The sequence below is a fragment of the Staurois parvus genome, unplaced genomic scaffold (genome assembly GCF_062004578.1).
Source record: "Staurois parvus isolate SC_StPar_1 unplaced genomic scaffold, SC_StPar_1.0 ptg003735l, whole genome shotgun sequence".
Classification (NCBI taxonomy): domain Eukaryota; kingdom Metazoa; phylum Chordata; class Amphibia; order Anura; family Ranidae; genus Staurois; species Staurois parvus.
The window spans coordinates 43,327-55,967 of NW_028321531.1; the positions used below are offsets into that span (position 1 = coordinate 43,327).

The 12,641-nt window shown below is 53.5% G+C and overlaps 1 protein-coding gene across 1 annotated transcript in view; it reads left to right on the top strand.

Moving 5' to 3' along the window:
• The window catches only part of LMLN (leishmanolysin like peptidase), a gene marked incomplete at its 3' end in the record, with an annotated part of 33,993 nt that overhangs the window by 6,015 nt on the left and 15,337 nt on the right, over window positions 1-12,641 (top strand). The window contains exons 3-7 of the mRNA XM_089667999.1: window positions 3,571-3,601; window positions 6,078-6,160; window positions 8,568-8,685; window positions 9,015-9,193; window positions 10,506-10,611. Of these exons, the coding sequence (XP_089524125.1) occupies window positions 3,571-3,601; window positions 6,078-6,160; window positions 8,568-8,685; window positions 9,015-9,193; window positions 10,506-10,611 (517 nt within the window). The remainder of the gene's footprint in view (window positions 1-3,570; window positions 3,602-6,077; window positions 6,161-8,567; window positions 8,686-9,014; window positions 9,194-10,505; window positions 10,612-12,641) is intronic.

Consider the following 12,641-nt stretch of genomic DNA (forward strand, 5'->3'; position numbering starts at 1 on the left):
ACAGAGGACATCACGGCAGATGAGGTGGTGAAAGCTATTGATCAGCTTGCCATGAAGAAGTCGCCTGGGCCAGACGGATTGACAGCCGAGTTTTATAAGCACTTCAAGGTGACTCTGGCCTCATATTTGGTGGAGGTGTTTAATGGCTGTCTGAGAGAGGGTTCGCTCTCTCCCTCCATGCGACAATCTGCAGTGATTCTTCTGTCAAAGGGTAAGGATTCTTCCAGAATTGAGAATTGGCGGCCCATTAGCCTTCTCAATGTTGATAGGAAGATACTGGCAAAGATCATTTTCTGGCGTTTATCCTCTTTTGCAGGCAATTTACTTTCTCACCATCAGCACTGTTCGGTTCAGGGAAGAAGCACTTTTTCAGCGGTGTTAGCTGTCCGGGAGGCCCTGGAGCGGTGCAGGGCTGCAGGCTGGGAAAAAGTTCCTGCTGGCATTGGATCAGGCCAAAGCTTTTGATTGAGTCAATCATGAGTACCTATGGCTGCTTCTTGGCAAGTATGGCCTGGAGGGGGGCTTTATTGATTGGCTAAAGACCTTATACAGAGGGGCTGAAAGCTTCATGCTTGTGAATGGTTGGATTGGACGACCCTTTGAGGTTGGCTCAGGTGTGCGTCAGGGATGTCCTTTGAGTCCTCTGCTATACGCGTTTGTAATCGATCCCTTCATTCGGAGGTTAGAGAGCGGACCGTTGTGTGGAGTTCCTTTGGGCATTCCTGGAGAGCCCCCTCTGAGGGTCGTGGCCTATGCTGATGACGTGTCTGTTTACATCTCCGGGACTCAAGAGGTGGAGGAGATGGTCTCGGTGATGGAACAGTATGCTGAGGCGGGAGGCGGAGGAGGTGGTCTGGGTGATGGAACGGTATGCTGAGGCAGGAGGTGGAGGACGTGGTCTCGGTGATGGAACGGTATGCTGAGGCAGGAGGCGGAGGACGTGGTCTCGGTGATGGAACGGTATGCTGAGGCAGGAGGCGGAGGAGGTGGTCTCGGTGATGGAACGGTATGCTGAGGCAGGAGGCGGAGGAGGTGGTCTCGGTGATGGAACGGTATGCTGAGGCAGGAGGCGGAGGAGGTGGTCTCGGTGATGGAACGGTATGCTGAGGCAAGAGGCGGAGGAGGTGGTCTCGGTGATGGAACAGTATGCTGAGGCAGGAGGCGGAGGAGGTGGTCTGGGTGATGGAACAGTATGCTGAGGCAGGAGGCGGAGGAGGTGGTCTGGGTGATGGAACAGTATGCTGAGGCAGGAGGCGGAGGAGGTGGTCTGGGTGATGGAACAGTATGCTGAGGCAGGAGGCGGAGGAGGTGGTCTGGGTGATGGAACGGTATGCTGAGGCAGGAGGCGGAGGAGGTGGTCTGGGTGATGGAACGGTATGCTGAGGCAGGAGGCGGAGGAGGGGGTCTCGGTGATGGAACAGTATGCTGAGGCAGGAGGCGGAGGAGGTGGTCTCGGTGATGGAACAGTATGCTGAGGCAGGAGGCGGAGGAGGTGGTCTGGGTGATGGAACAGTATGCTGAGGCAGGAGGCGGAGGAGGTGGTCTGGGTGATGGAACAGTATGCTGAGGCAGGAGGTGGTCTCAGTGATGGAACAGTATGCTGAGGCAGAGGAGGTGGTCTCGGTGATGGAACAGTATGCTGAGGCAGGAGGCGGAGGAGGGGGTCTCGGTGATGGAACAGTACGCTGAGGCAGGAGGCGGAGGAGGTGGTCTCGGTGATGGAACAGTATGCTGAGGCAGGAGACCGAGGAGGTGGTCTCGGTGATGGAACAGTATGCTGAGGCAGGAGGCGGAGGAGGTGGTCTCGGTGATGGAACAGTACGCTGAGGTAGGAGGTGGAGGAGCTGGTCTCGGTGATGGAACAGTATGCTGAGGCAGGAGGCGGAGGAGGTGGTCTCGGTGATGGAACAGTATGCTGAGGCAGGAGGCGGAGGAGGTGGTCTCGGTGATGGAACAGTACGCTGAGGCAGAAGGCGGAGGAGGTGGTCTCGGTGATGGAACAGTATGCTGAGGCATCTGGCTCAAAGATCAATCAGGATAAGAGTGAGGTTTTCTGGATGGGAGAGGAAGGCGAAGGCTTTACCCTTCCGGACGCCTTCCCAGAGCCCCAGCAGGAAATTAAAGTTTTAGGCATCAAATTTGGTCCCGGTGACTACGGCCTTGCACATTGGGTAAGCAGGCTACAAGATGCCGATGCCAAGGTGGCCATCTGGAAGGATTGGAAACTCTCTTACAGGGAAAGGATTGACCTGATTAAAACTTACCTGATCCCGGTATTTCTGTATGTCAGCTTTGTCTGTGTTCCAGTGTCTCTCTATGCGAGGATCTACAGTTGTTTCTTCCAGCTCTTATGGGGGCAAAAACTGAACCTCATTAAGAGGTCTGTAACCTACCTTCCCAGGCGGATGGGTGGCCTAGGTATGGTCAACCCGGTGGTTTTCTTTTCTCTGATGTTTTTGAAACATAATTTTGGTAGCATGCTGGCAGAGGAACCGCCTGGGTGGGTTGGTATTTTTCAGTCCTGGTTTAGGCCTTTTCTATGGAGCTGGGAGAATGGTGGGCCAGTGAAAAGCCTGAGGGTCCAACATGGTAAGCTCCCGGCTTATGTTGCCCCATGTCTGAAAATGCTTTGGCAATGGCGAGTGACGGCGGAGGAAATTAAGTCTCTTCCTAGGAAGGCCCTTGAGAGGAGGGTTGTTGAATCTGCCTTTAGCAAGCCATTGGCCTTGAGGGATTGCCCAGACCCGGTTATGAGGGAGGGTCTGCGTTTGATGAATCTGGAGAGAATCCCTTTAAAGTTTTGGGATTTGGCCTGGCTCTCGTTCCATGGCAGACTCTATGTGAAGGGCAACCTGAAGCATCGCTCTGCGGAGAACCGTGGTTGTCCAAGAGTGGAGTGCGGTGGGGTGGAGGAGACGATGGATCATTTCTTGCTTCAGTGCCCCTTCAATATAGATGTCTACAAGCGGGTGGGTGGGGCTCTGGGGATCCCTTTCCTTTCCCGCTTGAGTTATGCGGAGTGGTCTTACGGAGCCTTTCAGACTCACCGGGACTTTGATTTTGAGACACTTTTTCTAGTTAGCTTAGTAGTCCGTTACTACACGTGGAATGCACGGTGTCAGGTCCTTCCTGTTGAGGTGGTGGTGAACAACATTCTGGGTGAGGTTGGGAAGATTTGGGGTCTTGAGAAGGACAGGTGGCGGCCAGGAGCCTGGACAAAGGCGTGGAGGAATGTCAGGTCCCCGTAGCTGCTATCTGTCAGTCTCTGGGGGCGTGGCTTACAGTGTAATGTCCCCTCCCCCACAGTCCCATCAGTCTCTGTACCAGAGGAGCTTACGCTCTAATGTCCCTTCCCCCACAGTCCCATCAGTCTCTATTCCAGAGGAGCTTACACCCTAATGTCCCCTCCCCCGCAGCCACACACTATGAGGGAGTCAGTGGGGGTCTGTGGTCTCTGTACAGGTAGATGGCGGTAGGTGACCGCACTCCTCTCTCAGGTATATGGACAGTATATATATATGTCAGGTGTGATGTCATGTCCTCTGATGGTTGTCCTCTTTGTATTTGCAGTCTGGTGGTGGTGAAGAGGAGACTTGTGAAGGTGAGATGTGATGTATCGGCAGATGAAGAATACACCTATTACACAATGTGGGGGGGGCAGAGGCAGTGGAATCGGGATGTGACCCCCCCATACACCACAGATCTGTCCTCATTATAGAGGAATCAGAAGTTCGTCACATTCACTCCTTCCCATGTAGATGCCGAGCGGAGCAAACTAGAACCCTGCCTGGGGGTGCAATGCCAGCACTCTATAAATATATAATCCTCCTGCGCTCAATGGAGTCCCTAAAATATCCAAGCCGCCAGCACTCAAACTGGTACCAAACAGCAAAAGATCAGTAATATATAATAAGTGCAGAGCTACACATATACCAACATAATGTAAAGAACATAAAAATATAATAATAATTCCAATAGTCACAAAATAAATGTCTATTAGTGCAATAAGGTGACCAAATCATGTGATCAGATTACAGAATAGATCTCCGTATACTGGATGTGGCCCCTGTCCCACCCACTGATGTGAAGAGTGAGTATTCGATAAGTATCATAAGTGAATAAAGTTCATGACGCTCTATGGTGGAGCTCAGCTCCAAGCGGTACAATGCAAGTGATGGGGAGCGACTCTCCTCCTGCGGCTAAATTGCCCCCCACCTCCCCTTTGCGGCCCAATGGGCCTGTATGCCTTTAAGATCGCTCAGGATCTTGATCCAACATTGGCAGATATCACCAGCAAGTCTCCCATGGACCTCTCACCCGGTAGGTAAGTATTCAGGATACACCGGCTCCTGATCTCGGCAGGATATACCTCTCATCCGGTAGGTAAGTATTCAGGATACACCGGCTCCTGGTCTCAGCAGGATATACCTCTCATCCGGTAGGTAAGTATTCAGGATACACCGGCTCCTGATCTCAGCAGGATATACCTCTCATCCGGTAGGTAAGTATTCAGGATACACCGGCTCCTGATCTCAGCAGGATATACCTCTCATCCGGTAGGTAAGTATTCAGGATACACCGGCTCCTGGTCTCGGCAGGATATACCTCTCATCCGGTAGGTAAGTATTCAGGATACGCCGGCTCCTGGTCTCGGCAGGATATACCTCTCATCCGGTAGGTAAGTATTCAGGATACACCGGCTCCTGGTCTCGGCAGGACATACCTCTCATCCGGTAGGTAAGTATTCAGGATACACCGGCTCCTGGTCTCGGCAGGATATACCTCTCATCCGGTAGGTAAGTATTCAGGATACACCGGCTCCTGATCTCGGCAGGATATACCTCTCATCCGGGTGACATAAACACAGGAAGAATCTCTCATAGTGTAATATGCCACAAAATAGCTGCTTTTATTAAATAAATCAGATGTCAACTCACATGCCGCAGTCACAATCCACAGTTCCATAGGGATGTACGGGTGTACTGTATGGGTTTTCTGGTTACACTCGGGGTGTTGTAAGATGGCGGCTGTACCGGAAGTACGTCACGGCAAACCGGATGCTGCGTCACCGCGTATCTATGCGTTGCGTCACCGTCACGTGACTTTGTCAGGATTTATATTGTGACTATTGGTATTATTATTATATTTTTTATATGTTCTTTACATTATGTTGGTGTATGTGTAGCGCTGAACTTATTATATATTACTAATGCCAGGACTCTGCTGGCTGTCTATCCACCCTTCCCATACCCCCTGTACCCCTATACCCCCTGTACCTCTATACCCCCTGTACCTCGCTATACCCCCCGTACCTCCATACCCCCGTACCTCTATATACCCGCCGTACCCCTATACCCCCCATAACTCCATACCCCCCCATACCTCTATACCCCTCGTACCTCTATACCCCCCGTACCTCCATACCTCCCGTACCTCTATACCCCCCTGTACCTCTATACCCCCCCCGTACCTCTATACCCCCTGTACCTCTATATACCCGCTATACCCCCCATACCTCTATATACCCGCCATAGCTCCATACCCCCCCATACCTCTATACCCCTCATACCTCTATACCCCCCCATACCTCCCGTACCTCTATACCTCCATATCTCCCGTACCTCCATACCCCCCGTACCTCTATACCTCCTGGACCTACATAGCCCCCATACCTCTATACCATTCGTACCTCCATACCCCCTGTACTTTATACCCCCCATACCTCCATACCCCCCCATACCTCCCGTACCTCTATACCCCCCCATACCTCCATATCTCCCGTACCTCCATACCCCCCGTACCTCTATACCTCCTGGACCTCCATAGCCCCCGTACCTCTATACCTTTCGTACCTCCATACCCCCTGTACTTTATACCCCCCATACCTCTATACCCCCTCATACCTCTATACCCCCCGATGGGAGGTCATCAAACACTCTTCATATGAAGCCGGGGGGAATTTGGGGTCCAGTCCTGTGATGGGCATTAGGTGCTCCCTGTATATGAAGCTGTTTGGGATTCGGGGTTCCGGCTCTGAGATGAGGACGGATCTCTCATGTCACCTTCTCTGTCCACAGAGCAAGCTCTTCCCACAAGCCATTTCCTACCTACAGAAGACATTCCAAGTGCGGAGACCCAGCAGCTCCATCCTGCTGAGCAGGTAAGTCCATCCCAGTCCTACCCTCCGGAATATTAGTGACGGTGATTGTACTCCATAGACTGGGAGTCTGCCGCTCGCCACACACTGTACAATCTCCTATAGATATACCAACAGAAGGCAGTGAGACATCTGCCAGTCCTCCTACCTGCCGCCATTTCTATGTGATTTCACCAGTATGGAGTAGCAGCACACTGCTGGGTAACGTGTCCTCCATTCTTCATCACACCCGTCACCCCCCCGGGGGAACATTGATTGTGTCAATCGTGGAATCAAAGCCAAATATAATAATGAATGCCAGTATGCACACACCAGCATCCTCTGTACAGCTGCACTCAGACTGGGAGAGGGGTGGCCAATCGAGCTCTTCTGCAATGCACATATGAGGAAGGAACTTGCTGATAGGTGGAGAGGTCAGAGGAATACCCTTATCAGTGTGGTGCTGCTTCATTACTGTCCAATCAGCAGGCAGCGGGTGTGTTCTTGACTGTAGTGTGTTAGTGCCGTACTGGAGGTCAAGGGCCCGACCGTGCTGTGTGGGTATGAAGTGCAAGCCTCTCTGGGGTTCACATACCGGAATGAGCGGCCATTCTGACAATACCCGTGCTTGCCGTTAAACCCTCGTTCCCCTAGACCAGGGTCGGCAACCTGCGCCTCTCTAGCTGTTGTGGAACTACATTTCCCATGAGGCATTGCAAAGATTACAAAACTGACAGTTACAGCTATGACTTGCAGAGGCATGATGGAACTTGTAGTCCTGCGGCTCTCAGGTTGCCTACCCCTGCCTTAGACCATCAGTATGAGGGCCGACCTCACCAGCCAGCGGGAATAGGCAGGAGGCAGTAAGCAAGTGTCGACGCTATCACGGAGCTGAGGCCTTCTTCCAGAATGTCCGGAGATTGAGACAAGACAGGAAGGTTTGGGAGCCGACGGATCGGCTGCCATTTGGGAGCCGACGGATCGGCTGGCGTTTGGGAGCCGACGGATCGGCAGGCGTTTGGGAGCCGACGGATCGGCTGGCGTTTGGGAGCCGACGGATCGGCAGGCGTTTGGGAGCCGACGGATCGTCTGCCGTTTGGGAGCCGACGGATCGTCTGCCGTTTGGGAGCCGACGGATCGTCTGCCGTTTGGGAGCCGACGGATCGTCTGCCGTTTGGGAGCCGACGGATCGTCTGCCGTTTGGGAGCCGACGGATCACCTGCCGTTTGGGAGCCGACGGATCGGCCGGCGTTTGGGAGCCGACGGATCGTCTGCCGTTTGGGAGCCGACGGATCGTCTGCCGTTTGGGAGCCGACGGATCGTCTGCCGTTTGGGAGCCGACGGATCGTCTGCCGTTTGGGAGCCGACGGATCACCTGCCGTTTGGGAGCCGACGGATCGTCTGCCGTTTGGGAGCCGACGGATCGTCTGCCGTTTGGGAGCCGACGGATCACCTGCCGTTTGGGAGCCGACGGATCGGCCGGCGTTTGGGAGCCGACGGATCGGCCGGCGTTTGGGAGCCGACGGATCGGCCGGCGTTTGGGAGCCGACGGATCGTCTGGCATTTGGGAGCCGACGGATCGGCTGCCGTTTTTGGAGCCGACGGATCGGCTGCCATTTGGGAGTCGACGGATCGGCTGCCGTGTTTGGGAGCCGACGGATGGGCTGCCGTTTGGGAGCCAATAGATCCACCACATCCACTGCCGTTTGGGAGCCGGCGGATCCGCTGCCGTTTGGGAGCCGGCAGATCCACCACATCCGCTGCCGTTTTGGGAGCCGACACATTCGCTGCCGTTTTGTGAGCCGACACATCCGCTGCCATTTTGGGAGCCGACACATCTGCTGACGTTTTGGGAGCCGACACATCCGCTGCCGTTTTGTGAGCCGACACATCCGCTGCCATTTTGGGAGCCGACACATCTGCTGACGTTTTGGGAGCCGACACATTCGCTGCCGTTTAATTCCTCTGACAGCCTCAGTTTGCAATTTTAAGTAGAACTCCAGCCTGTTCCTAACTAACCTGCTCCCGCCCCTCTAAACGCTCTTCTATGTAACCTATACAGGAAAGGCGCCTATACTTACCTGTTCCGAGGGCGCTCTGGTCCCGTCACATGATCCGGCTTCAGGAAAGAGGAGAGATCACCGACGACGGCTGCAGAGCCCACGCGGTGACATCACCCATAGGCTGACTATGGGGCGTCCATGGTCAGGTGTCCCTCCTCTGCACTGAAACATGTGACCGGACCTCCCTCAGAATAGGTAAGTACACACATCTCCCTTTCACAGGGTAGATAGATTAGGGTTCAGAAAGGGGGCGGGATCAGGTTCTGAGTGGGAGTACCTCCCTTTTCTGCTTTGTAGCCTATGATCAGGATTACCTGCCGCTTCCGTCTTCTCTGCTGATGTTTGTTTTCTCTCCCGGCTGACTGCAGGCAATGTGCAAACAATCAATACTTGAAGAAGAAGTCGGATCCTCACCGATACTGTCATGGCGCCTGCGCTCAGCACACAAGGTGCGGCCCGGTCATCGTCCCAGAGGACCACCTTCAGGTGAATGTCTCTTCTCTGCCCGGTCTGTTCCATTATCTGGATGTCTGGTCAGGTCAGTCTTTATATTATAGTCGCTTCCAGACTTTCCGGAGTTGTGGCCCCAACACCGCATTCTGGGAAGAGGTCACATGCTCCTCCATACCCCGCAGTACCGGGGGCTACAAGGATTGGAGCAGAGGGAGCAAGGGGGGGCGGGTCCCCATTTTGACACTTCATCTTCTCTCCATAATAGTTCATCTCCAGTGAGATCTCCTTCCCATCATGCAGCTGGAGGGCGGTGTGCAGCTTTGGTGTCACTCACTGCGATCTCTCTGCTGTCTTCCCTCTAGCAATGTATGCTGTGCAATAACACAGAGCAGTATTGTGGCCCCTCCGGGCCCCCGGACAGTGGAGGCATCAGAAACACCGACTTTGTCCTTTATGTCAGTGCCATCACCACAGAGAGGTGCAGCCAGGAAAATATTGTCGCTTACGCAGCGTATTGCCAACTGGAAGCCGAAATGGACAGGTAGGAGAACCGCAGGACCGTCCATACAGAGGACACTGAGGTCAGTCTATGGACCATCCATACAGATCACACTGAGGTCAGTCCATGGACCGTCCATACAGACGACACTGAGGTCAGTCTATGGACCGTCCATACAGATCACACTGAGGTCAGTCCATGGACCGTCCATACAGACGACACTGAGGTCAGTCCATGGACTGTCCATACAGACGACACTGAGGTCAGTCCATGGACTGTCCATACAGACGACACTGAGGTCAGTCCATGGACTGTCCATACAGACGACACTGAGGTCAGTCCATGGACTGTCCATACAGACGACACTGAGGTCAGTCCATGGACTGTCCATACAGACGACACTGAGGTCAGTCCATGGACTGTCCATACAGACGACACTGAGGTCAGTCCATGGACTGTCCATACAGACGACACTGAGGTCAGTCCATGGACTGTCCATACAGACGACACTGAGGTCAGTCCATGGACTGTCCATACAGACGACACTGAGGTCAGTCCATGGACTGTCCATACAGACGACACTGAGGTCAGTCCATGGACTGTCCATACAGACGACACTGAGGTCAGTCCATGGACTGTCCATACAGACGACACTGAGGTCAGTCCGTGGACTGTCCATACAGACGACACTGAGGTCAGTCCGTGGACTGTCCGTACAGACGACACTGAGGTCAGTCCGTGGACTGTCCGTACAGACGACACTGAGGTCAGTCCGTGGACTGTCCGTACAGACGACACTGAGGTCAGTCCGTGGACCGTCCGTACAGACGACACTGAGGTCAGTCCGTGGACCGTCCGTACAGACGACACCGAGGTCAGTCCGTGGACCGTCCGTACAGACGACACCGAGGTCAGTCCATGGACCGTCCATACAGAGGACACTGAGGTCAGTCCATGGACCGTCCATACAGAGGACACTGAGGTCAGTCCATGGACCGTCCATACAGAGGACACTGAGGTCAGTCCATGGACCGTCCATACAGACGACACTGAGGTCAGTCCATGGACCGTCCATACAGACGACACTGAGGTCAGTCCATGGACCGTCCATACAGACGACACTGAGGTCAGTCCATGGACCGTCCATACAGACGACACTGAGGTCAGTCCATGGAACGGCAGTATAGGTGACATTGCAATAGTCCTAATCTCCTTCACCAAAACTTTGTCTTCCACTGAGCCATTCATGTCCATGTCCCCTCCCCCGCCCTGCACACCCCAGAGGGATCCTCTACCAATGTCTCCACTAATCATGTGTTGGTGTCACTCAGCATCTCTGTGTATTTCCTGTCAGACCGATCGCGGGATATGCCAACCTGTGTCCCAGCATGATGTCCACCCAGCCGCAGGAGTTCGCTGGCATGTTGTCTACAGTCAAGCATGAAATCATTCACGCCTTGGTAAGTCATGGCCACCCCCCCCCCCTCGTCCATCACCCCTTCCCCCATCCATCACCCCCTTCCCCCATCCATCCCCAACCCCCCCCCCCCCCAGTCCATCTCCCCTTCCTCTGTCCATCACCCCCCCCTCCCCGTCCATCACCCCCTTCCCTCGTCCATAACACCCCTTCCCCTGTTCATCATCCCTTTCCCCGTTCATCACCCCCTCCCCCGTCCATCACATCTCTTCCCCTGTCCACCACCACCCCTGTCCAATTCCTCTTATCACTCACACCTCTGTCCATCCATCACCCCCCCCCCCCCATTCTATCCATCCCCCCCTTCCCCTGTCCATCGCCTCCCTGTCCATCACCCCCCCTCCATTCTATCCATCACCTCCCCCTGTCCATGACACCCCCCTTTCCTGTTTAGTCAGCCCGGTCCTCCCGGTAAATAATACTGTAATGAACAAATGATGACTGATCTGCATGTTCATGAGGGAAAGAAGGATTTGATCCCCTTCACAAAACATGACTTAGTACTTGGTGGCCAATCCCTTGTTGGCCATCACAGAGGTCAGACGTTTCCTGGAGTTGGCCCCCAGGTTCGCACACATCTCAGGAGGGATTTTAGCCAACTCCTCTTGGCAGATCCTCTCCAAGTCATTAAGGTTTGGTGGCTGACGTTTGGCAACTCGAACTTTCAGCTCCCTCCACAGATCTTCAATCGGATGAAGGTCTGGAGACTGGCTAGGCCACTCCAGGACCTTAATGTGCTTCTTCTTGAGCCGCTCCTTTGTTGCCTTGGCCGTGTGTTTTGGGTCATTGTCATGCTGGAACACCCATCCACCACCCATTTTCAATGCCCTAGCTGAGGGAAGAAGGTTCTCACCCAAGATTTGAGGGTACATTGCCCCGTCCATCGTCCCTTTGATGCGGTGCAGTTGTCCTGTCCCCTTAGCAGAAAAACACCCCCAAAGCAGAATGTTTCCACCACCATGTTTCACAGTTGGGATGGTGTTCTTGGGGTCATAGGCAGCATTCCTCTTCCTCCAAACACGGTGAGTTGAGTTGATGCCAAAGAGCTGGATTTTGATCTCCTCTGACCACAACACTTCCCACCAGTCTTCCTCGGCATCATTCAGATGTTCAGTGGCAGACTTCAGACGGGCCTGGACATGGGCTTTCTTGAGACGAGGGACCTTGCGGGGGCACTGCAGGATTTCAGTCCTTGTCGGCGTAGTGTGTTACCAATTGTTTTCTTGGTGACTGTGGTCCCAGCTGCCTGGAGATCATTGACAAGATCCTCACGTGTAGTACTGGGATGATTCCTCACTGTTCTCATGATCATTGACACTCCACGAGGTGAGATCTTGCATGGTGCACCAGACCTAGGGAGACTGACACTTGTTTTGTGTTTCTTCCATTTGTGAATGATTGCACCAACTGTTGTCACCTTCTCACCAAGCTGCTTGGCCATAGTTTGGTAGCCCAGTCCAGCCTTGTGTAGGTCTACCATCTTGTCCCTGACATCCTTGGACAGCTCTTTGGTCTTTGCCATGGTGGAGAGTTTGGAATCTGATGGTTTGATGGCTCCTGTGGACAGGTGTCTTATACAGGTAACACAATGAGATTAGCAGCACTCCCTTTAAGAGACTGCTTCTAATCTCAGCTTGTTACCTGTATGAGAGACACCTGGGAGCCAGAAATCCTGCTGAATGATAGGGGATCAAATCCTTCTTTCCCTCATGAACATGCAGATCCGTCATCATTTGTTAGACGCATTTCTGCTGAATTTGTTGTTGTATTCTGTCTCTCAGTGTTACACCGAACATTCCATTGTTAGACCGATCATTTCTGTGTGAGGGGCGAACATTCCATTGTTAGACCGATCATTTCTGTGTGAGGGGCGAACATTCCATTGTTAGAGCGATCATTTCTGTGTGAGGGGAGAACATTCCATTGTTAGACCGATCATTTCTGTGTGAGGGGCGAACATTCCATTGTTAGACCGATCATTTCTGTGTGAGGGGCGAACATTCCATTGTTAGA